The sequence below is a fragment of the Sminthopsis crassicaudata genome, chromosome 2 (genome assembly GCF_048593235.1).
Source record: "Sminthopsis crassicaudata isolate SCR6 chromosome 2, ASM4859323v1, whole genome shotgun sequence".
Classification (NCBI taxonomy): domain Eukaryota; kingdom Metazoa; phylum Chordata; class Mammalia; order Dasyuromorphia; family Dasyuridae; genus Sminthopsis; species Sminthopsis crassicaudata.
The window spans coordinates 389,714,879-389,741,362 of NC_133618.1; the positions used below are offsets into that span (position 1 = coordinate 389,714,879).

At 37.1% G+C, this 26,484-nt stretch overlaps 1 protein-coding gene across 28 annotated transcripts in view; it reads left to right on the top strand.

Moving 5' to 3' along the window:
- LOC141556822 (protocadherin gamma-C4) overlaps positions 1-26,484 on the top strand; it is a 179,701-nt gene that overhangs the window by 112,396 nt on the left and 40,821 nt on the right. Inside the window, exon 1 of one of the 28 annotated variants that reach the window (XM_074291642.1) lies at positions 8-2,813. The exons of 26 other annotated variants lie outside the window; for them this stretch is intronic. In XM_074291642.1, the coding sequence (XP_074147743.1) occupies positions 393-2,813 (2,421 nt within the window). In that variant the 5' untranslated portion in view covers positions 8-392. Of the gene's footprint in view, positions 1-7; positions 2,814-4,638; positions 8,658-26,484 lie in introns of those variants that run through there. One more of the 28 variants, XM_074291645.1, reaches the window with a different exon arrangement.

Genomic DNA, 26,484 nt, shown 5'->3' on the forward strand with positions numbered 1-26,484 from the left:
ACAAATGTGTATATATACATTCATTCATACATACATGCATACATACATATGTAGTTCATCTTTTAAAGTCTTGACGAACCGGGATCTCCAGCGGCAGATATTGAGCATGATGGGGAAAAAACTAAGTTGCTGCAATATTTGGTGAAGACTCTGAGCGCCGCTGTTCAACAATCAGGAAGAGAAAAACAAGGAGAGATCCAGTCAGATCCTCCCCACGCCTACCTCGCAAAGCACGAGCAGAGCAGATCAAGTTCTGGGTCTGCACGGAAAATAAGCCCACAAGCCGTTCCGGTTCTGAGCTTGGCTGTGTATATGGATCATCCTAGACTGGCTCCGGACCGAATTTGAATGAAAGAACATAAGAAGGTGGTAAATCAAGCAGGAAAAACGAAATGACTGCATCACACAGGCAGCAGGCCAGCAGAGAGCGAATCCTGTTTTGCTGTCTCTTGGGGCTGCTATGGAACACCGGGACCGGGAAAATCCATTACTCGGTGCCCGAGGAGATGGAGAAGGGCTCTTTCGTGGGTGACATCGCCAAGGATCTTGAGCTGAAGCCGCGGGAGCTTTCGGAAAGAGGAGCCCGTATTGTCTCCGGAGGTAAGAAGCAGCATTTCGCTCTGAATGTCAGAAGCGGCAGTTTAGTGACCGTGGACAGAATAGACAGAGAAGAACTTTGCCCGGGATCCTTAAAGTGCCTTTTAAATGTAGAGATTCTCCTAGAGAACAAAGTGAAGATTTATGGGCTAGAAGTAGAAGTGACTGACATTAATGATAATGCTCCACGCTTTCAGGAAGATGAAGTAGACATAGAAATAAGTGAACTGGCAACCCTAGGAATAAAATGTCGTCTTCCTAATGCACGGGATTTAGATATGGGAATGAACGGTCTTCAGAGCTATCAACTGAGCCCGAATCGTCACTTCTCTCTGCATGTGCAAAGCAAAGCAGACGGGGCCAAGTACCCAGAGTTGGTGCTAGAGCGGGCCCTGGACCGGGAAGAGGAACCTGTTCACCACCTCATCCTCTCGGCCTCGGATGGAGGAGATCCTGTCCGCTCCGGTACCGTGCGAGTGCGAGTGATTGTTCTCGATGCGAATGACAACGCCCCTGTGTTTACTCAGTCCGTGTACAGCGTGAGCATTCCCGAAAACGTGCCTGTGGGAACGTGGCTGGTCACAGTGAACGCCACCGACCCGGATGAGGGAGTCAACGGGGAAGTGACCTATTTCTGGAATATCCACAACAAAGCCAAACAGATTTTTGAGTTGGACAGTCATTCGGGCAGAATCTCGACAGTAGGGAATCTGAACCATGAGGAATCAGGGTTCTACGAAATGGAAGTGCAAGCTAAAGATAATGCAGGGCTTTTTTCGAGAGCAAATGTGCTGGTAACAGTTGTGGATGTAAACGACAATGCTCCGGAAGTGACCATCGCATCTCTGATCACCTCAGTCCCAGAAGGCTCTCCCTCAGGGACCGTCATCGCACTTTTAAATGTACACGATCAAGACTCGGGAGAGAACGGTATCGTCACATGTTCCATCCCAAGTAATCTGCCCTTTAAATTAGAAAAAAATTATGGAAATTACTACAGTTTGGTGACAAACACAGCCCTGGACCGGGAGCAGGTTTCAGAGTACAATATCACGGTGACAGCCACGGACTTCGGGGCTCCGCCTCTTTCCACAGACACTCTCATCATCTTGCACGTGGCCGACGTCAACGACAACCCGCCTACTTTCAGTCAAACTTCGTACTCTGCATACATCCGGGAAAATAATCCAAGAGGCGCTTCCATTTATTCAGTGACTGCCAGTGATCCAGACAGTGAGAAGAATGCCCAAATCACTTACACTATTGTTAATGACATCTTCCAGGAGGATCCTCTCTCTTCCTATGTCTCCATTAATTCGGAGACTGGTGTCCTCTATGCTCTGCGCTCTTTTGATTACGAAAAATTCCGGGACTTGCAGCTAAGAGTGACAGCTACCGATTCAGGGGAACCGCCTCTCAACAACAGTGTATTTCTGACTCTCTTCATCCTAGATCAAAATGACAACTCCCCGGAAATCCTATATCCCACTTTTCCCACCGATGGCTCCAGAGGGGTAGAGTTGGCTCCCCGATCGGCAGAGCCAGGTTACCTGGTGACCAAGGTGGTCGCAGTGGATGGAGATTCAGGCCAGAACGCCTGGCTGTTCTATCGCCTGCTCAAGGCCACAGAGCCTGGGCTTTTCTCGGTGGGCCTGCATAATGGTGAGATCAGGACTGCTCGGTCATTCCTCGACAAAGACGCCCTCAAGCAGAATCTTGTGGTGGCAGTCACAGACAAAGGCGAGCCACCCCTCTCCGCCACTGTAAGTGTCACAGTGATTGTGGCAGACAGCATCCCTGAGATTCTCTCGGATCTCAGCATAATGGAGATCCCAGAAACTACTGATAACTCAAAACTCACACTCTACCTTGTTATCTCAGTGGCTTCAGTTTCTTTTTTATTCTTTGTCTTCATTATCACCTTACTGGCCCTCAGGCTACGCAAATGGTGGAGATTACACATATTGGGAGTAAGTAGTAACAAATTTGGAGCAGTACCCGCCTCCCACTTTGTGGGCACAGAAGGAGTCCGAGCTTTTCTCCAGTCATATTCTCACGAGGTTTCCCTTACCACTGACTCTCGGAAGAGTCAACTGGTCTTTCCTCAACCCAACTATGCAGACACACTCCTAAGTCTGCAGAGCTGTGATAAAAATACACCACTGTTGTTCTCCAGTGATTCAGAGTTTAGTAAAGGAAATCAAAATATGGTTCAGGTGAGTTCATTTCTTTGCCATTTTGCTACCATGCAATGTTTACAGAATTCCCTTTTATCTTGAATAAAAGTAACTGTAGAACCAAAGACTGATTTTTAAAAGCCTAAAACCGGAAGTTATAGGGAAATGCCCTTGATTTACTTTCAGAGTTCACCAAATGCAACTTGCACTTCGAATTTCTTATGTTATGGATATTTTGTTGACCATTTATTTCGTGGTAACAAGTAGTTCTCTGACGGAGTGTGCAGTAGTTATTTTACTTACTTTTACTTGACAGAAATTAATGCAGTTATAAGTGAGGAAGACCATATTGATCGTCGTGGGAAATAAAAATAATGATATAAATATCTCCTTTTAGATAGTTCATTTAAGTTTTCACAAAATACTTGATATACATTCTTATTTGATAACATTTTAAGTGTAACGATTTTCTAAGTTTTCATTTGTTTGTAGGACATCTTAAATTATTTATACTATAGATTTAAACTATAGATCTGTAGAAAAATATTGTTTAAGTTCAGTCCATTTTTTAGTGTTTATAATGTCATTAAGGGAATACACATTATCATTATTTCTTCCCCGTTTTGTTGTTTTAAAAAGCTAGCTTAAAATAATTCCTTCATTTTCTTGCCTATTCATTAATAGATTGATAAAAGCACTTAAGTACTCACTATGTGCAATGTCTAAAGAAAAAAATGAGTCAGATTCTCTTCTTTCACAAAGTTTATGGTCTAACAGATGTTGGAATGCACATACACAGATAACTGTAATACAATTACATACAATAAGCATTATAAGAGTACTCCATTCTATTATATCAGATAAGCTCAGAGAGCTTTTGCTTGAGTTGGGGGCATCAGAGGAGATAGCACTCCATAGAGAAGGTAATACCTAATTTGGTTATTCCTTGAAGGAGAGGAAGTTAACAGAAGGAGATGGGAAGTAGGATAAAAGGTGAAGAAAGGAAGGACACTCCAAATGTAGATTAAATCATAATCCAAAACATAGAAGTGAGAAAGATCCGAATGTATATTGTCTTGGAGAAAGTAGACCAGTTTACCTGGATCACAGAGTATTTGAGAAGAATGTTGTGAGATTGCCTGAGTGAAAATCACTAAATTGTGGAGGTTTTAAGTATTTAAGAATTCTATTGAGGGGTTTTGAGCAGAGAAATGGCATAATCTAATCTTTTTCTTTAAATTTTTTTTCTTAATCATCTTTTTTCTCTTTTTTGCTATCACTTCCTAATGATTCCCCCATAAACTTTTCTTTATAACAACAACAAAATACAGTTAACCAAAACATATAAGGATACTCATTAAGTCTGAGAAGACATATCTCATTTTGCAGTCACATTCTTTTTTTCTGATTAAAGTGAGGAATCAAACTTTACTATGTCACTGTTTGATGATAGTGCTGTTTTCTAATATTTTCATTTACGTTATTGTAATGATTGTGTACATTGTTATCCAGATTCTGCTTGCTTTACTGTGAATTAGTTCCTATAATTCTTCTTAAGTTTATCTCAGTTCTTCATTTAAAAAAAAAAAATAGATGGTTTCTTTTAAAGGATCCTTAACACACATTGAATGGATTTTTTTTTAATCATTAATCTCTTAGGAAATATTGATATGCTGATCTTTGAGCTGATTGATTCTCACAGCAAACCCTAAATTGAAGGACAAAGACGGGAGGAATTGGGAAAGGGATAATTGTGACAGTTCAGATAGAAATGTTCTTTTACAAAATGGTAGCCTCTTCAGAACCGAAATATCCATTTTCCCAGGTTAGCCCCCAAAAGGCAAAAAAAAAAAAAAAAAAAGCAAAAAAGAAGAACGAGAGAGGAAAAAAAAATATGTTTTATTCTACAGCTTAGTCCATCTTATCTGAAAGTGAAAGGTATTTTATATTATGAGTCTTTTGAAGTTGTGGTGGATTACTGTCTTGATCCTACTATGTCTTTCAGTGAATTAAACTGTCTAATAGGGAAAAGTTATCTTTACAATGTTATTGTTACTGTGCATATTGCTCTGCTTACTTTACTTTGCATCAATTCATGTAAGTCTTTCTGTTTTTTTCTGAAATCATACTTTTTATCATTTCTTATAAAATGATTACATCACATCCATAACTTGTTCAACCATCCTATAATTGATGGATATTCTCTCATTTTGCAATTCTTTGCCAAAGAAAGAAAGACAACTGGTATAAATATGTTTCACATATGAGTCCTTTTTCTTCTGTCTTCTTGGGATATAGACCTAGTAGCCATATTGCTTGATCAAAAGATACATACAGTTTTATAGATCTTTGAGTGTGGTTTAAATAGTTCTCCAGAATGGATGGCTTGGTTCACAGCTCCACCAACAGTGCATTAGTATGCCTCTTTTCCCAAACCCTTCCAACATGAATCATTTTCCTGTTCTGTCATCTTAGCCAGAATAATTAGTGAGGACTTGTCGAACTTTCTACAGAGAATCTAAAATGAGCAATATTTTGAAAGTGAATATCCCGACCCAAGAGAATTCAATATTATGAGATTTCATGGAAACTTCTACATAATTCCAGCCTACTATCTCATCAAAGGTTCTTTACCAGATGATAGCATTCTGTATTTTCAGAAGTTGAAAGAGGGGAGGGAAATCGGCACCAAATAAACTTCAAGACTACATCAAAATGTATTTCTAATAAAACTAGAAGACTGAGAAAACGTGAGCATCTAAGTAGCGCAGTGCCAGACTTAAGTGGGAAAGATTCATCTTCCCAAGTTCAAATCTGTCCCAGACATATACTAGCTTGTGTGATTCAGGGCAAGGCACTTAACCCTGCTTTCTTCGGTTTTCCATCATTATAAAATGATCTGGAGCCTTAAAGAAATGACAAATAGCTCCAAAAACTTTTCCAAGAAAACCTCAAATGGTGTCAGGAAGAGTCGGACACGACTGAAATTATTGAACAAAAAGACTAGAAACAGAGCAAACTCCAACATGTAATAAACTCCTCAGGAAATCATTAGCCGACCAATAGGATTGTTTTATCGTACTTCCGAGATCGTCTCACAAGAGAAAAGGTTCTGTTTGCACTCAGTTCTATAGACTCCTGGTGGCGCACTTAGTTACTTACTTGAATGCAGTTCTACAAAAGAGACTCAGAGCGCCGCTGTCCAATACCGAGCCAGAACTGAGTCTCGAGATCTATTGGAGGAGGCTCCCACACTGTGATTTCCTGCACGGTCCTGGGGCTCACATCACAGAAGCGACCCAATCTTTAATGTTTGGAGCTTTCTTCTCAACAGGGTTTGCTCTGTATGCTCTGATCAATAGGCACTGGGTAGTGACGCTTCTTCGCTGTAGGGGAAGTCTTAAAATCCAGAAATGATTTGAAGTGCGACTTCCCTAACCTGGAAAGGCAGCGATCCTAGCAGCCCGAGAGATGGGAAGTGGTGCTGAACCGAGGGGCTGGCGGCTCAGGAGGCAAGTACTGTTTCCTTTTTTGGCGTCTTTGTTCTGCCGAGCGCTTTCACAGCAGATTCGTTACTCAATTCCCGAGGAAATGGCTAAAGGGTCGGTGGTGGGGAACCTCGCCAAGGATCTGAGACTAGAGGTCCACGATTTATCCTTCCGGAAGCTCCGGATCAATGGAGAAAAAGAATTCTTTAGTGTAAGCTCGGAAAGAGGTGATTTACTTGTAAGGGACAGAATAGATAGAGAACAGATATGCCCCCAAACAAGAGTTTGTGCTCTGACGTTAGAAACTGTAGTTGAAAACCCCTTAAATGTTTTCCATGTTAACGTGGAAATTGAAGACATAAATGACAATCCGCCCCAGTTCAGGAGAAACATCATCAATTTAAACATCTCTGAGTCTACCCTGCCAGGTGCAAAATTTGCATTAGAACCTGCTCATGATCCAGATACAGGGCTCAATTCCCTACAAACTTATTACCTAAGCACCAATCCTGTTTTTTCCTTCGAAGTAAAAAAGAAAAAAGATGGCAGTAAATATGCCGAACTTGTGTTAGAGAAACTTCTAGACAGGGAAAAGCAAAGTACCTATCATTTGGTCCTGACTGCCGTGGATGGCGGGAATCCAGCCCGAAGTGGCACAGCTCAGATCAGAATCAGTGTCGCTGACGCCAATGATAATGCCCCTGTCTTCAGCCAGGACGTCTACAAGGTCAGTCTGCTAGAGAACCTGCCCCCGGGCTCATCTGTGCTGCGCGTGGCAGCCACGGACAGGGATGAGGGGATCTATGCGGAAATCACTTTTTCCTTTGACCGCTCTTCGCACAAAGAATGGCAGGTGTTTTCTCTGGATCCAAATAGCGGGGAAATTACAACTCTAGAAAACCTGGACTTTGAAAATATCAAAGACTACTCAATGGTGTTGGAAGCCAGGGATGGAGGTGGTCTAGTTACTCAGTGCACAGTTGAAATTGAAGTTCTGGACGTAAATGACAACTTCCCAGAAGTTATATTCACTTCTATTTCAGCCCTGATTCCTGAAGACTGTTCACCTGGTACAGTGGTAGCTCTGGTGAAAACACCAGACCGAGATTCTGGAGTCAATGGGGAAGTCACATGCCACGTACAGGAAAATGCCCCTTTCAGACTAGAATCCTCTTCCAGGAACTACTATAAACTGCTGACAGATGGGCCCCTGGACCGAGAACAGACCCCACAGTATAACATTACTGTCACTGCCTCAGACAAGGGAAAGCCTCCTCTGTCCACCAGCAAAACCCTCACCTTGCACATAGCTGACGTCAATGACAATCCCCCAGTTTTCCTCCAATCGTCTTACGTCGTTTACGTCCCCGAGAACAACCCATCTGGAGCCTCCATCACGAGTGTCTCAGCCTCTGACGCCGACCTGGACGGGAATGGCCGAGTGTCCTATTCCATCGTCAGCAGTGACCTGGTTCCTCTGCCTCTGTCCTCCTACGTGTCGGTCAACAGCCACAGCGGAGCCATCTTTGCTCAGCGCTCTTTCGACTATGAACAGGTCCGCACCTTCAAGCTGACTCTGCAGGCTTGTGACGCTGGTTCCCCGGCCCTCTGTACCAATGTTACCCTGCAAGTGTTCATCTTGGACCTCAATGACAACACCCCAAACATCCTCTATCCGGCCCTGGGACCTGACAGATCTGCCCTCTTCGACATGGTCCCTCGATCTGCGGAGCCAGGATACTTGGTCACCAAGGTGGTGGCAGTGGACGCAGACTCGGGACACAACGCCTGGTTGGCTTACCGAGTACTGCAGGCCACGGATCCGGGACTCTTCAGCCTGGGACTGCGCACAGGTGAGATCAGGACTGCTAGGGCTTTGGCTGAAAGAGACGCCGCCCGGCACCGCCTTCTGGTTTCTGTGCAAGACGGAGGCCAGCCCCCTCTGTCGGCCACTGTGGCTCTGCACCTAGTCTTTGCAGACAGTCTGCAAGAGGCGATGCCGGAGATGAAAGAGGAACTCTCTGAAAATGTATCCACGCAATGGAAAGTTAATTTTTTTCTGGTCATTGCATTGGCTTTAGTGTCTTTTGTATTCCTTCTGACTGCAATATTTGTGCTGGTTTTTAAGTGTCGAAAACCCAAACAGCACCTAGTCTTGGATTCTCTTCCCACTGACCTTTATTCTACCCTGGAACCTAGAGGCATCAGTAAATGCATGAATGGAACATTGCCATTGCCATATTCCTACGAGGTGTGTCTTGCTTCAGATCCAGGACAAAGCGAGTTCACTTTTCTCAAGACAGACCAAACAGATTTGAAAGGCAACCTAGCTGCTGAAATCAACGCCAGAGTTGGTGGTCAGCCTGAACTCAGGGACCAGAACTCTCCCTCTAAGGTGAGGCTCTTGTTTATCCAAAGGCCAAACATGAATAACTGAAATTGTTCTATATCATTCAGAACCCATAATGCCTGACAATTTGATGCCTTATTAAATATAAGCCAACACGTAGTTCTCAATTTTTCATTCCACTGCAAAGTATGAATCACAGAAATCCCTAAATAGAGCCTCTCTTGTCCTTAACTTGGAGAACTTAATTGTACTATCTTTTTTGTTTCTCCCCTTTTGTCCTTTACTTCGTCATTTCCTCTTGTTGCAGATTCGAGGCACCTGCTTTTTAGCTGAAAATGTCAAAGGCAAACAACCATTCTCCATTCTTCCTTTGATCAAGTGAAAGATGCTCAAAGTGTTTAATTGTATAATATTTCCCAAAATCTTCTCTTCACCAAGAGTTTAATAGTGAATCATTGGCCATACTTCTGTAACATTTCCGTTTCTAAAAAGATTATTTCACCTGGTAGTTCTAGACTAAACTTATACTTTAGATGAGCTAAAGAAAGGGAGATTACTTGTACTCTCTCTAATATTGGAGTCAGGATGAAACAAAATGAAACTATCTGTGGGAAACAGAAGTTTAGACACTCCTTTCCAGTAGCTAGTATGCATGTGTGTATGTAGTGTTCCAGTACTTTTGTAGTAATTCGTTTCATTATTTTGTCTGTTTTTATGTTGTTATTTTTTTTCTACCGTGATATCGACAATGGACATACCCTACCTTCTCTGACAAAATGTCAGAATTTTTTCCCCTTCTTTGACAATGTATTACTCTCTTCTTTACTCCTGATCATTTGAAAGTTTAGCAGAGTTTCCTGTAATGTAAAGTTATTTTTCCTCCCTGGGCAACTCAGAGAAAGAACACTTTCTTATTTTAATTAGTTTTTATCTATGTCTAATTTTTCATAACATGATTTTCTCTAGTATCCTTTTCCTCCTTCTCTCAGAGAGCCATTATATATAAAAGACTTTTTTTCCTCACTAGTATTTTATTTTTTCAACTACATGTAAAGATATTTTTCAACATTCATCTTTATAAGACCTTGTGTTCCAAATTTTTCTCCCTTCTTCCTTTACCTTTCCCCTCCCCAAGACAACAAGCAATCTTTTCTCACCTCCCCACCTCTCCCCCCACTGCCCTTTACATTGTTGTATTCTGTTGTGTATATCTTTTTTTTTTTTTTTTGTCTCTGGATATTTAATTCTGCCTCAATTCATGTAGGTCTTTTGGTGTTTTTCTTGATTCATCACATTTATAATTTCTTACAGCACATTAATATTCCATCTCTGCATCGTGAATTTTGTTTAACCATCCCATGACATTTACTTTGTTTCAAAATATTTATCACAAAAAGTTGTTACAAATGTTTTAATCTTTGTCTTAGTTTCTAGCTTTAGACTTCCTTGTTATCAAACACCTCCTTGGTTCCTATACTAAGCTTAGTAATGGAATTTCTGGATCAAAGTATATGAATATTTTAGTCACTTTATTTGCACAATTCCAAATCACTTTCCAAAATGACTGTAGTGTTTCACAGCTCTATCAATAAATCTGTGGTGTGCCTAGTTTGCCACAACCTCTCCAGCACTGACTATTGATAGTTATCATTTTTGTACATTTGCAGGATGTGAGGTAAAACTTTAAGGTTGTTTTGATGTTCATTTTTCTTATTATTAGTGATCTGGCATATCTTTTTATTCGGTAGTTAATAATTTACATCAATTGTAGATGGCCTTCTCAAGAAGTTTAAAAAGGCAAGTGAGACATGGGGTGGTAGCAGACATGGATAGATCAAATGATTATGTTTTGAAGATGGTGGAGACTAAAGCAACAGCCAGTAAACATGTTTTTTTAAACTGTCCTATGATTTCTTTTAACTGAATTAATTTTGCCTGTATATAAACTTTTCCATTTCATATAATTAATGTTCTCTTTTATCTTTTGAAATGTCCACTATCCCTTATTTGATTAAGACTATATCTTCTATCCATAACTGTTATAAGTATATAACTACTCTTGGTTTTTATACTGTGTTTTTCAAAATCAAGGTCAGGTATCCTTTTAGAATGTATTATGGAACGTAGCATAAGTTGTTGATCTGAGCCTAACTTGTGCCGAAGTTTCTCAACTTTTCCATCAACTTGTATCAAATGAAGTTCTTTCTGAAATAATCTATTTTTTCCACTTTATCAAATGATGCTATCAAGCTCCATTGTTTCTGATTATCTTTTATCTAGTCTATTCCACTCATTTAGCTTTCTATATATTTTTAACCAATTTCAGGTGATAGTAATGACTGCTGCTTTAGATAGTTTGAAGTGTAAAAGTACTGTTTTCCCTTCATCACTATCTCTTTTAATCATTTCCATTTATATTCTAAGTCTTTTGTCTCTCCAAATCAATTTTGCCATTATTTTTACCAAGTTCTATATATCTTTTTGATAATTTAATTGGTATGGCATTAAAATGTATATTGATTTGGGTAGCACAGTCATTTTTACTATTATATTGACATGATGCATCTATGAGCACTGACTATGCTTCCATCCTTAACTTGTTCTGTATTTTTTTAAGAAGTATGTTGTAACTGAATCTACACAAGCCCTTTGTTAGCTTTGGTATATTGATCCTCAGATGCTTAACAAAATTTTTTTGTTATTTGGAATAGAATTTATCTTTCTAGTATTGCCTCTTAGATTTTAAAAGTATGTAGAAATGCTATTGATTTTTTCAATGCTTATTCTAATGGTTAGATTTGCAATTTTGCTAAAGCTATTGTCTCAATTGATATCTCTGTTGATTCCCAAGGAATTTCTAAGTAAATCATCATGTCATGAGAAAATAGGAATAATTTTATCTGGTTTTTGTCTATCTTTACAATATTGATTTCCTTCTCTAGTCTTATTGCTATTTCCAGAACTGTATGAGAGTGTTTTTATTCTTGGGCATATAGCTCTCTCAACTCCCAAAGCTGGAACTGTCATTCTTTCCTTTTGTATAACTGTAAGAGTAATGCTAATAGAAGTTGAAAATAGAGATCTTCAGATATTACCATTCTATCTGAAGAGTTGCACATAACTGGGCAATTACTTTGATGCTGTAAAACTTGATCTGTAGGAAAAACTGAAAGTCAGATTATGCCTTGGCTTTTCTATTCAATGTCCTTGTCTGAATGGAAGAAAGTATTTCCTCAAGATTCTACAATAGGAAATACTAATTTTGCATTTCCTCATTTCAGTTTATTTACTTGTAAAGGACTTCCAAAACTTAGTTCAGAAAGCTGTTTTAGTTAAAAGTCAAGGAGCATTTATTTAGTGCCTTCTACATTCTAAATACTGTGCTTAGGATAGAAGGAAAAACAAAAGACAATTCCTGACAAAGAACTCATAATCTAATGGGGGAGACAAAGTGCAAAAAATTCTGCACAAACAAACTATATAAACAGGAAATAAACCAACAGAGGGAAACGCTTCTTTCAGAAGGTAGGATTTTATTTGGAATTTGCAGGAAACCAGGAAATTCAAGAGATAGAGACAAAGGACAAGGGCATTCAAGGTATGGGGGACAGCCAGTGAAAACAAAGAGTTGGGAGATGAAGTGCATTGTTGAAGGAACAGTGAAGATATCAATGTCATTGGATTGAAGACTATATGAAAGGTATAAAAAGACTAGGAAGGGAGTTATAAAAGTTATAAAAGGCTTTAAAAATTAAATATTATGCTTAATCCTGGAGGTGATAGAGAGCCACTTAAGTTCATCAAACAAGGGAGTGATGATATGAGCAGACCTGGGATTTAGGAAAACCACCCCGACAGCTGAGTGAAGGATGGACTGGAGTGGAGAGAGACTTGTGGCAGGGAAACAAATCAGTAGGCTACTGTAATAGTCCAGTTATAAGGTGATAAAGGCCCCCACTAAGGTGATGGTGGTGTCAGAGAAGAGAAGGCATATTTTAGAGACTTTACAAAGGCAAAACTGATAGGCCTCATCAACAGATTGATGAGAGGTGAGAGAGTGAAGTTGGTGGCAAGGGTAACACCTACAATGATAGCCTGTGGAACTGAGAAGACAGTGGTGTATTGGACAATAATTGAGAGGTTTGGGAAGGGAGAAGAAGTTTTTGGGGAAAGATGAGAAGGTCAAGTTTTGATTATGTTGACATCAAATTCAAGGTATCCAATAGGAAGTTGGAAATGTAAGACTGGAGGTCAACAAAGAAGGTAGGAGTGAAAAAAAAAAAAAAAGCAGATTTGAGAATTGTCAGCATAAAGATAATAACTTCAATCCAGGCAAGTTGATAATCAAGTGAATTAGTATTGTAGGAGAAAGGAAGAGAGCCCAGGAAAGAGCCCTCTAGGATAACTGCATTATCAGGTATAACAGGAAGGAAGTATCAAAGAGAAGGAAGTGATTCTGTCAAGGGCACAGAAAGACCAGAAAGAGACCTCTACATTTGACAATTAAGAAATCATTGGTGACTTTGGAGAAAGAAATTTCAGTAGAAATAATGAGATCAGACACAAGACTACAGAATGTTAAGAAGAAAATGAAAGGAAGGGAAAGAATTCTTCAAATATAGATGACTTTTCAAGAAGTTTAGTCACAAAAAAACAGGAGATATAAGGAATGATTGGTAGTAGGAATGAATGGATGATGGGAAAAGGTTTTGAAGATCATGAATATATGGGTATGTTTCTACATAGTAAGACAAAAACCAGCTATTAGACAGGAAGAGATTGAAGGTGAGTGAAACAATGGGGACAGTAAAGGAGGCAATCTCTGCAAAGACAGGGTGAAATGGGATCGTTTGTGCCTATTTGTCTTGGCAAAGAGAGAGATCAATCAATTATGTGAGATAAGAGGATACAGTGTCAGAACACATTTGAGTGATGTGAAATGAGAAACAAAGAAGAAAAGAGAACTCTTGGTGAATGGACTTACTGTTCAATAAAATATGAGGCAAGGATCTCCGGTGAGAGGATCATGGTAGTGAAATCCATGAGGAGATTTGAGGAAGGATGAAAAAGTCTGGAAAAGCTACTGTTAAGAATGGAATAGTGAGTTAATTTTGGATGAGTAAAAGTATTCCCTTACAACAGTGATGGGTCCAGTTCAATTTATGTAACATAACTTTGTAGTGGACCCAGTTATTGTGATTTCATGCTTTTCTTTTCCTTCATTCAGCAACATATGAATAAGAGCAAAGCCAATGGATGAGCCAAAGTTAGACTTGACAAGAAATGATCTTTGATAATATATGAAGGCAATAGAAGATAATAGTTTTACACTATCTTTTTACAAGATGAACTAGTTCGATTCCAAAAATTTATCTTGGGAAAAAGAAAAGAGTATATTCAATGAAAGGATGATGGCCTCGGAGAGAACTGAAGATTGGAGGTTAGAGGTCATGCTGTAGACAAAGGTTTGATTTTGGAAGGCAAAGGGAGTGGTAAAATCATTAACAAGGAAGTGATGTATTTGTAGTTGGTGGAAGGTGGGATAGAAGAGTGGGTAATAAGAAATTAGTAATTTAAATAATTGGGATTGGGGTATAAGAGGAAGTATCAAAATGTATGTTGAAATACTCTAATAAGATAACTGGAATTGAAGGAAAGAAAGATTGTGAATCAAATACTGAATTCATTAAGGAAGGAAGGGGATTGACCTGGAAGTTGGTAGCAACAGCTACCAGAAATTTGATTGGCTGGTAGGTGTAGATTGAGTGAACCTCAAACTAGAAGTGATTTCTGAGTAATGGTGGTGGGAAGGAGTAGCAATGGGAAGCAAGGAGAATTCCACCTCGTCTACTTTGACCAGTGAGTAGGGGAGAAAATCAATCAAAGTACATCCCATAGCTGGAAAGAGTAATCAGGGAAGCTGTATCATTTGGATGTTTCAAGGAGAGCCAAAATTGGAAGGAGTGGGAAATGGAAAGATTTAAGATGAAAGCAAATTTGTTGCCTACAGATTAAGTGCTTCAGAGGGTATAATGGAAAAGATGGGTAGTTTTGGAATGGGACTTGGGGAAGGGGGTTTAAGGGAAATAGAAATAAGGGATCAGGCAGTTGTGGCAGTGAATGGTAGGATGGGTTCAATATGACTGAGGGAGAGGAGGGGGGAGGCTATTTGTTAGTCAATGGGTAGATTTTTAGTTTGATTTTCAGTATCTATAGGATTTTGCCTGATGATAAAGTCTTTTCAGAGTCATAAGCAGTTCAGGTGTGTGTGAGGGGAGCATTTGGAGAATAAATGTTGTTACTCTTCTCCTCCACAAAGAAGGAGACCAGATTGGAAACTTAATGGGTTGATACCATCTTCCTTCACCTCCTTTGCAGGACACTCATGAGATGATATTTTGGATATTTGTATTGTATTGTGGAGCCCTATTCATATTTGAGTTATTAGTATTATATACAGAGGAGCAGAGGTACATGGAAATTAAATGACTTGCTCAGAGTCACATTGTTAGCAAATTAAATTTAGTTCTAATTTGTATTCAAATCATATATTCAAGTAATGGCAAGAGTAAAGATTTGGCTACATGTTATCTCATAATAAAATACATCATAATATTTTACTCAACAAACAGCCCAAAACATTTCACAAATTGGATGGATATCTAATCATAATTTATCTGCAAAGTTTTCCATCATAGAATTTAACATTTGAACTTCTATGATATTATTCAATGTGTTATATATTGGAACACATTACTGACTTGAGGTTTTTAGACTAAAGAATGGCAAAAAATCTTAGGGAAAAAAATAGAGTAGAGTAAACCAGTAAGGCTGGTTTACAGAGAAATCTTCCTAATGTCTGTCTAGCTGGGTTCTTATAGATCTATGGATGCTGCTCCTAAAAGGGATTCATAGTGATCAGATAATTTGGTATATTATAACTTGGTTCCTGTTGCTCAATATAACAAGCTTCCCATACTCAGAATCCAAGAAAAGGCCAAAGTCTTAGCAACAAAGAATAGATTCTTGGATGACTATTAATTTAAAGCAAGCTGACTACAAGCATTTATTAAATATTTAAGCACTGTGCTAAACACTGTGGTTACAAATACAAGCAAAAAGACAGCCCTATGTTCAAGAAATGTCCATTCTAGTGGAATGGAAGCTAAGAGGGGAAAAAAAAAAAGGAAACTGAAGATTGGGAATGTAGAAGAGAGACCCATACTATGCTAGTACAATCTGGAAAGTCAGAAATGCAACCAAGAGGTGAAAGGAGTTAAGTAAGTGTAACTTCTTATACATTATTGTTGGAGTTTTTGTAAATTTTTTATTCATTTTAAATTTAAAAACAAATAAAAAAAGAAAAAAAAATAGAATGTTACCAGGTACACAATAGAACATGAGAAATCCTCTCATAATAATTGTCATAATAAATACTATACATTATTTTCAAAGCTACCCAGCTTTTCTTTCCTTCCTTGTAGATTTTTTTCTTAACCCTGCACATTTTACTTTATTTTTTCCCTCCCTTCTCCCTTCTCCACCTCAAAAGGAGGCTAAAATTAAATGCACACATATATAAATACATGTATATGGGTATCTATAAATACATATACATATGCACATATACACTAATATACACATATGTAAAACTGTACTGTGTGTATTTACAATTATCATCACTTTTTCTTAAGGTGGATAACATCTTTCTTTAGCTGTCTAAGTCTTTCCATGTTTTTCTAAATCAAGCAGCTCATCATTTCCTACAACACAGCAATATTCCAACATAATTACAAACTATTTGAGAGATTGTTTTATGGAATTACCCCTCTCCCAATTTTCTACATTCCTTCTATTCTTGGCTATATTGGTTTTATTTGTTGAAGAAAATCTTAATTTATGATAATTGAAATTATCCATTTTATACTTCCACAATACTCCTACCTTATAATATGGTTTAAGGTCCAATATTACTAGATCTACTTCCTTTTCCTGCTTTCTTTGAAATTCTTGACCTTTTGTTTTCCAAATGATCTTTTTATTATTTTTATTATGATCATTATAATTTTTGATAATTTAATTGGGGTTGGCATTGAATAAATAATTAGGTAAAACTAATTTTAAAATTATATTGGCTTTGCCTACCCATGAACAATAAATGCCATTTCAATTATTTAGATCTAACTTTATTTGTATAAAAAGTGGCTTATGTTCTTACTCAGATAGTTCCTGTGTCAGTTTTGACAGGTATACTTTCAGGTATTCTCTTCTATCTAGTTGTTTTAAATAGTCTAAAACAATATTGAATAATATTGCTAACACACAATGTAGTTTTGTAATGCCAGAGAAACAAGATAGAGATTAAAGAGTTTTTAATATTTTATTTGAAAGGGAAAGCATTTACTGGGATCAAATGGATTCATGGTTTGGTCCCAAGGCTGAATGAGACTATCATCTCCAAGAATCCAGCATCCAGTCACTAATGTGTGCTTCCCATTAAGTATAAATACACACATACATGGCTCCAAATGACCAGGGTAGACTGAGGCAGGGGTTGAGTAAGAGCATTGAGAGTGGGAAGACTATCAATCTGGTTCTGACTGGGTTGGGGGAGGTACGGGACATTCTGTTAAGTAGGGAAGGTCTGGGGTCATGATATCTAAGACAGAAGATCTTTCTCCTTATCTGGATCAAGATGATTAAGAGGGATGTTGCAACTAGGCAGAACAATTCAGGAAAATTGAGGTAGAACAATTAGGGAAACTGAAGTAGAATAATCAAAGGATTTTTTTTCCTCCCTATTTTTCTCTTTTAATAAAATCTATTTTAAGTTTAACTGTGTCTGAGATCATAATTACTACCCCTGCTTTTTTTTTTAAATAATAAATTCCACTCCTGCCCTTTATTTTATCTTTGTGTGTATCTTGTACATTGTTGCACTATCTTCTAGTGAGACAGAGAATAAAGCTGCTTTAACTGTAGGGAGGGGGTTCACAAAGTTTTTGCTTTGAAGACCTTACTACATTCTTTAAAATAATCGAGGAGCTCCCAGGAGACTTTTAGTTTATGTGTTATTTATATCTATTTCTATTAGTTATTAAATTAGAAATGAAAACATCTTAATCTTGTAAAATAGTACTGACCTTAAGAATCCCTTGAAAAAATCTTGGGATTTCCAGGATCATATTCTTGGACCTTATTTTGAAAAGCCACTTGACTATAAGGAACTCTTCTGAAAACAGTCCTATGCTCTTTTTTTTTTTTTTTTTTTTTTGCTGAGGCAACTGGGGTTAAGTGACTTGCCCAGGTCACACAGCTAGGAAGTGTTAAGTGTCTGAGATCAGATTTGAACTCAGGCTTGGTGCTCTATCCACTGCCCCACCTAGCTGCTCCTCTAAGGTCTCTTTCATAAACTTTCAGTAAACTCCTAAGGAATAAAAGCTTAAGGGGTTCTTAAACTTTGAGTTGTGGACCCTTTTAGCAGTACAGTAATGGCTCTAATCTCTTCTCAGAATAATTAGTTTTAAAATATATAAAATGAAACAAACAGGATTACAAAGGAAACCAGTTACATTGAAATACAGTTAATATTTATTTTTAAAGTAAACTCACAGACTTCAATGGTGTGTAAAATGTACTATATCTTTAAGGTCTCTCTCAGCTTTGTCTTTGATCAACTAAATGATCCTATGAATATACTTTTCTGAAAAAAAAAAACAATAGATTAGGTGGATTTTATCAATTACCACTTTTTAACTGGTGAAAGAAATAAATCTATCTCTATTTGTAAACATTGTATATACTTGAATCAAGAAGATGTGATTTCAAATCCTCCCCTAGATACTAGCTGTGTGATCACAGGATTCTTAACCTTTCTCAGCTCAATTTCATCTGTACAATGGAGATGATAATAGAACCTACTTCAAAGGATTGTTGTGATGATCCAATGAATTAACATATGTATATAATATGAATTTTAACTATTATTGTTTTTATTTTTATTTTTAAGAGAAGGGAGCTCCTGGTAAGAAACTTCCTCTATTAGCACAGATTGTCATTTTCTCTGAATCTTAAAGTCTGAGAGAATTTCTGATTTTATTTAAAAAAAAAAATGCTAATGCTGGGGATAGAAAGGCCCTGCTATCAAAATTCTTACAGTCTAAGAGTCAAACAAAGAATTATCATATAATATTGAGTATGAGATGGGGCAAAAGGACTGTTGAAAGTATGTAGGAGATATTTTCAACTAAGATAGGGAAGATCTTATGAAAACAGAGGGAAATTTTGGATCTTATTTGTTACTAGAGTAGGATCTATACCACTCTGATTATTTATTCTGACATTCATTCCCCAAGTTGATAATATTTTATCCGGTTTTCAATATGTCTTTTTTTAGTTATTATTGAGACTGTGACTGAGCTGAATTCTTTATCTCCTTCCTTTCCTATGTCTCCCCCCTCTTTTTTTTTTTTTTAAGTATATACCTTATAATCCCATAGGAACTTGAAAAATTTCCCCCCATCCTCGAGAATTTTTGCAGTCCAATTTTTTTCAGCCCTAAAACTATTTTGTTTATAATTTTGCCAATTGTTTTTATTTTTATATTTCAATGGTCTTCCACTTAATCTATTTTCACATTAAATTTGAATGTGAGTTTAAACATTTCACCTGATGGTCTCTAGATAACGTTGTTAAATTTTAAAATGGAGAAATATCTAAAAATAAATGTTTTAATGTCTTCTTGCACCCATTTTAAATCATATAGGTATATTTTGAGGGCATTTCCACTATATTCCAAATAATTTACAAGTTCTTCGAACCAACAACTTGTAGGTACCACTTTTCTTTCTTTTGTTTATTTTTTTCTATATCAACCAATCTAGAGTTCTTTACATTTTCTTTCCACTAAGCTTTGACTCTACATACCCTATTTTGCAGCCACCCTTTTTTTCTGGGTTGGATTTAAAAAAAAACAAAACTGATCCATCATAGATGTTTTTGCCAGTATAGTGGCCTTTCCTCCAACTCTTCCCCACAGGGCTGTCACATCTCTGCCACCATCACCATAGCAACCAATAATTTCTTTAGTTTTCATCTGCTACTAGTGGCTCCTGCTAGACCCATTAGTACAATTCTCATTTCTAGTTACTAAGGAATTTGATGGACAACTAAGCTTTGAAAGCATCTTCTAGTTCAAATAATGGCCAAATAAAGTTTCCTTTTCTTCTATAGAGAAAACTATTTAAGCTTTGCTGGAATGGTCCTAATGATGAAGCCTGTAACTGTTCATTATTAACATGTATAAATCATGTTACATTTTTAACATTCTGGACAGCTTTCCCAAACTTTTTAAGAAGAATTATGTAGCAAAGGGACTAAGCTTTAGGGAGAGGAAAGGATTATATATATTGAAACTGGAAATGCGCTTCTCAATACTGTGAAAAAAAATCTACTTTTATAAGAGCAGGTGAAATAATGTATGTGAAAAGTCTGTAACCTTAATGATTTGTATAAATATCCACTTATGCACCTTTTAAAACAGGGCAATTCAGCTCATTTCTTCTCCCTCTTTATTATAGCAATGGAAAGAAAATACATTTGTATGAAATAAAGATAATGAATTAGAGTATAATAATAATTTCATGGGTCAACAATTTATGCCCTATTCAATTCCACAGAGGTGGCATGGGAAGTTTCCTTGAAGATGTAAGTTCCTTGAGAATAAAAACTATTTAATTTCTGACTTTGTAACCCCCTGGACCTAGAACTTGGTAAATATTTAATAGGGACTGATTGAGTGGAATTGTAAGAGGTGCACTTCAGACATTACAATCATTACTATTGTCAAAAGTTTTAAAATTGAAATAAACAAATCTTCAATTTAGAATTCATCCACTTCAATCCTCTCATTTTACAAATGAGAATATTGCGGCTTATGATTTGCCCAAACTCATAAAAGTATCAGAAGCAGGATTTGAACCCAAGTCTTCTGATGCTAGAACTAGTGCTCTTTTGTATGATAAAGGCATTCTATTTTAATTCAGTTTTTATGGTAAATGGACTTGAATTTCTGAAAGCGACCTGAAGTTCAGATTGCCTGCTCCTGAATTCTACTTTGTGTCATTATATACACTCATAAAGATGAAGGAATGAGGGGGTAGCTAGGTGGCGCAGTGGACAGAGCACCAGCCTTGAATTCAGGAGGACCCCCAGTTCAAATCTGGTCTCAGACACTTAACACTGCCTAGCTGTGTGACCCTGGGCAAGTCACTTAACCCCAGCCTCAAAAAAAAAAAAAAAAAAAAAAAAAAAAAAAAAAAAAGATGAAGGAATGGAATCACATGAACTATAATTAAGATAGAATGAAAAATACCACTACTCTTTTAGCAACAATTTAGTGAGACATTATAGTGGATGTGTGCATGTGTTTGTATGTATGTGTGTGTGTACATATGTGTGTATATAATAGATTTAAAACTGAAATCAGAAAGAACTGAGTTCAAGACATGTTTTATGCATAATCTCCAGATTTAAGCTTTTGGTGCCCTGGGTATCTAAGACTATATTGTTCACCTGCACTGGCAGGAGTTTCTAGGAATTTTCATACCAATGAAATCACAAATCCAATCTTTATTCCTATTTAGCAATATTAGCCAAATTCTACATTTTAAACTATCCAAATTTAGTTTTACTTTTGTGTTGATTGTTTATAAAGAAATCAAGGAGCTCTTCTAAGTGTGTGATAATGTCAAGATTCTGTAAATCAGGGACTAAAATGAATCTAGTGTAAGTAGTAAGGATTTTTTAAAAATAAATTTTATTTTTTTAAATTTTTTAAATTTTTTAAATTTTTTAATTTTATTTAGAATTTTTTCACAGTATGCATGAGTAATTAATTTTTTTATAATATTATCCCTTGTATTCATTTTTCCAAATTATCCCCCCCTCCCTCCACTCCCTCCCCCCCGATGACAGGCAATCCCATATATTTTACATGTGTTACAATAAAACCTAGATACAATATATGTGTGTAAATACCATTTTCTTATTGCACATTAAGTATTAGATTCCGAAGGCATATAAGTAACCTGGGTAGATAGACAGTAATGCTAACAATTTACATTCACTTCCCAGTGTTCCATCTCTCTGGGTGTAGTTATTTCTGTCCATCATTGATCAACTGGAAGTGAGTTGGATCTTCTTTATGTTGAAGATATCCACTTCCATCACAATACATCCTCATACAGCATTGAAGTGTACAGTGATCTTCTGGTTCTGTTCATTTCACTCAGCATCAGTTCATGTAAGTCTCTCCAGGCCTCTCTGTATTCCTCCTGCTGGTCATTTCTTACAGAGCAATAATATTCCATAACCTTCATATACCATAATTTACCCAACCATTCTCCAATTGATGGGCAACTTCCAGTTTCTAGCTACAACAAAAAGGGCTGCCACAAACATTTTGGCACATACAGGTCCCTTTCCCTTCTTTAGTATTTCTTTGGGATATAAGCCCAGTAGTAGTAAGGCTGGGTCAAAGGGTATGCACAGTTTGATAACTAAAAAAAATAAATTTTAGTAGCTGTGCTTGAGATCTCACCAAGGGGACACAGCCTCTTATAATTAAGGAGAATTATTGAAAGTCAAGTACAATTAGTTGTTTTCCCACCTTCGGTTTCTTTCAGAAAAAAACAAAAACAAAAACAAAAACAAGGGGTCCCTTAGTCTAGACTTGGAAGAAGTCTTTCCAACTGCTTCTTCAGGGTCTCAGCCCATAGACAGGAGGTGGGAGGAGAAAGATCTAATCTTTTCCTTCCACAACACTTTCTGACTCAAGACTGGACTCCTTTCTTGGTGAGAGAGTTCACTTATGGTGACCATCTAAGTCTAGTATTTTTCCCAAATTTTCATTAATGTAGGCTAGGTCGTAACCAGACAATGATCTATTTCTCAATAATCAACAGTTTTGATATTCATGAATCTCCAATTTCTTTTAATTCTAAGGTTCTCCTGTTCTAATAATAATAACAATAATAAAGAAAAAGAAAAAATAACTACCATTTATAAATCACTTTAATGTTTGCAGAGCATTTATATGTTATCACATTTGTTCCTCATAACTCCTTGATGAGGTATTATTATCCACATTGGGTTGAGAGAGATTAAACCACTTACCTAGAATTACACAAGTAATTAAGTGGTTTGTAGCAGGATTTAAATGAAGACCTTCCTAACTCAAGTCCAAAACTCTAGCCACTATGCTACCTAGATGCCTTGGTTTCTAATATAAGTTTATTGCTTTATCTGACTTTTTCCAATGAAAATGTGGTACTTTGTTCAATCATGAAACAATTCTGGAGTTCAAGGCTCTCCAGTTTTAAAAGAAATAATTCTGTTGGTGAGAAATCAAATAATTTCTTAAGTGTTTTCATATCAAAGTCTGAAATTCACATGAGCTTCAGATGTTCACAAACATTAAGCCATTCAATTTGTTCATTAATCATTATTCATAATTCAAATCCTGCCTCTGACACTTATTGGTTATTTGACTCTTGAAAAAAATCACTCTCACCCAGACTCTGCATACCTCAGCTCTGTGTGTGTGTGTATGCATGCAAGTATGTATGTGTTTATATAGGTGTGTGTATGTCTATTATTGCGCATACATGTTTGTGGGTATGAGCATATGTGTACATATACATATATACATGTGTGTATACTGAATCAAAGTTTACTGATTGTGAAAGTATATTACTGAATGTCTGAATGTTTATCACTAAATTGAAGAGCATATGTTGAGGGATAAGGTGTAAAAAGACTGAGAAGGTAGGAGGGAGCTAGTTTAGAAAGGACTTTGAAAGTCAAATGGAACATTCTACATTTTATCCTTGAGATAATGTATATATGTAAGTGTATATATATATATATATATATATATATATATATATATATATACAATATATTGCATATACATACACATAAAACATAGATGCACATATGTAAGTGTATGCATAAATATCCTATTTTATATACACACATGCATACATATTTGCATATCCAAATATGTATGCGTGTGTGTATATAGTTTATAATTATACTATACTTATAATACAAAAATGCATATATATATATGTGTGTGTGTGTGTGTATATGCACATACACACATATACACACATATATAGGTATGAGAGTGTGTGTCTGTGTATGAGTGCCTGTGTGTATTTCTGAGGCAGCTTAGTGGATTGAGCACAAGGCCTAAAGTCAGGAAAATCTGAATTCAAATCTAGCTTCAGACACTTAGTAGCTATGTGATACTGCACTGTCTGTTTTTTCAACAGTAAAACAGAGATCATAACTAGACCTATCTTACAGGACTGTTTTGAGAATAAAAGAAGATAATATTTGTAAAGCATTTAGCAGAATGCCTAGCACATTGTAGGTGCTATATAATGCTTACTCCCTTTGCCTTCTTTCTTCTTACCTTGTGCCACAGTTCTCTTTTATTATCCTGACTCAATTTCCCTAATTATCCTGACTCAGTTTCCCTAAATTGTCCTGCCTTGGTTTCCCTAAATTGTTCTGCCTCAGTTACTAATTGTTCTGCTCAATCCTGCAACACCTCCCTCCTAATTATCAGAATATTTGATAAGGATAAAAGACCTTCTATCTTAGACATCAAGATCCCAGCCCTTCCCTACTCATCAGAATGCCTCTCCCAATCCCAGAATGTCCGGTACCTCCCCCCACCCTGTCCAGTTCCCGATGTTAACACTCTGACTCCGCCCCTGCCTCTGTCTACCCTCTATATCTGAGCCATATGAACTCACATTGGCTGCTGGATTCTTGGAGAAGATAGTCTCATTCAGCCCTGGTACCAAACCATGGATCCATTTGGTCCCAGTAAATCTCTCCCTTTCAAATAAATTATTAAATACTCTCTAATCTCTATCTTGCCTCAGTTTCTCTAGCATTACAACCTTATGGTACAAGATAAAAATATTATTCTAGCTGTTCATAATATATGTTCCTGAATTATCCCATTCTTAGCAGCTTTTAAAAACTAAATTATTATAAATAGGGATATGTTTGGTGGAAATGTTTTTTATGGACCAAAGGTAGCAAATCAAGAATATGTTGGTAAGTTGTTTGCTTTGACTATATTTTAACTCCAAGTAATCTGACAAAGTTGACTACTTAAATATAGGAGATTAAAATTCAATCATTGAATTACAGGCACACTGCTTAACATGGATTTTAGAAAGATTACATATTAATCCTTCCTCCATCATCCCCACCCCCATTTTTCCAATCTCTTGATAGGATGTTAACTAGAATTTTTCCCACACATCAATGACTGACTCCCTGGAAATTAATTTTAAGGATTAAAGCTTTAGGTAGTAATAGGTCCAGCAAAGACTGGTCATATCTCCCCCTGATATATGTGGGACATTGCAAACTAAGCAAGATATATGCATAGCTATAGTTCAGTGGCTTCACCAAGAATAAATTTCCAGCAGCTGCATTTAGTCTCGCAGTTCATTAAGCAAAATTCACTAGAGTTAGTGATGACTTGGAAGAGTTACTTGGATTATCAGGATTTCATTTTCTCCCAAAGCATGGAGAGGAATTATATGGTCATGCTAAATGTGTCACACATTCCCTTTCTCGCCACTACACTCGGTGAATATGGTGTCATTGAAATTTCACTGGCTTAATGCCAAAAATGGTCTCAAAGTGATATGATGGGACTTTTTATATATTGTTGGAGAGAAATTAGCATCAAACTCTTATGCCTTTTGTTCTAAATCCTGCTTATGAACTGACTGATAATGGAATGGAAGGAATAGACTAGGAATCAAAAGGCCTGGGTTTAATTCCTAGCTCTATTACTTATTTCCTCTATAATTCTAGGCAAGATATTGAACCTTTTTTGGTGTCGGTTTCCTAATCTATTAAGCTGAAGAATTGGGCTAGATGATTTTTGAGGACTCTCCCACCTCTGAATCTGTAATTCTACTAATGTGTACTATGTGGAAAGCAGACTGGGTTTGAAGATAGAGGACCAAGAGTGAAATCCCAGCAATCTTCCTTAACTGCTTGATTTTGTATAAGTTAATTTTTTATTTTTTTGAGAGGCAATTGGGGTTAAGTGAGTTGCTCAGAGTCCCAGAGCTAGTAAGTGTTAAATAAGACTAGAATTAAACTCAAGTTCTCCTGCATCCAGGTCCTGTGTTCTGTCCACTGCCACATCTAGCTTCCCCATAAGTTAATACTTCTTTCTGGACTTCAATTTTCTTAGAGGTAAAAAGAAGGGAGTGGAGGAAATGATATTCCAACTCCCAGCTTGAGATTCCATGACCCTGTAGATCTAAGAATGTTGCATTAAAGTACCCACTTTTCTAAATCACTCAATATTTACTAAGAACCAGGGACCATGATAAATGCTGGGGATACAAAAAGAGGCAAAAGATGGTCTCTGCCCTTAAAGAGATTACATTCTAATGGAGGAGAAAATGTGCAAATAAATAGGTACAAAACAAGCTATTACGGGATAAAACTGGAAATGTTAACAAAAGAAAAGCTCTAGAATTAAGAGGGCTTAGGAAAACCTTCCAATAACAAGTGGGATTATAATTGGGACTTAAAGGAAGACTGAGAGTGAAGTAGAGGAGGGCAAGCATTCTAAGCAAGGAGAACAGCATGAGAAAATATCCACAGCTGAGAGATGATTGTTGTTATTGTTGTTGGTGGTGGTGGTGGTGGTGGTGGTGGTGGTGAAGGAATATTTACGAGGTCAGTATTTTCCTGAATCAAAAAGTACAAATTGAGGAGTAAGGTATAAAGAAACTAGAAAGATAAGAGTGGGTTAGGT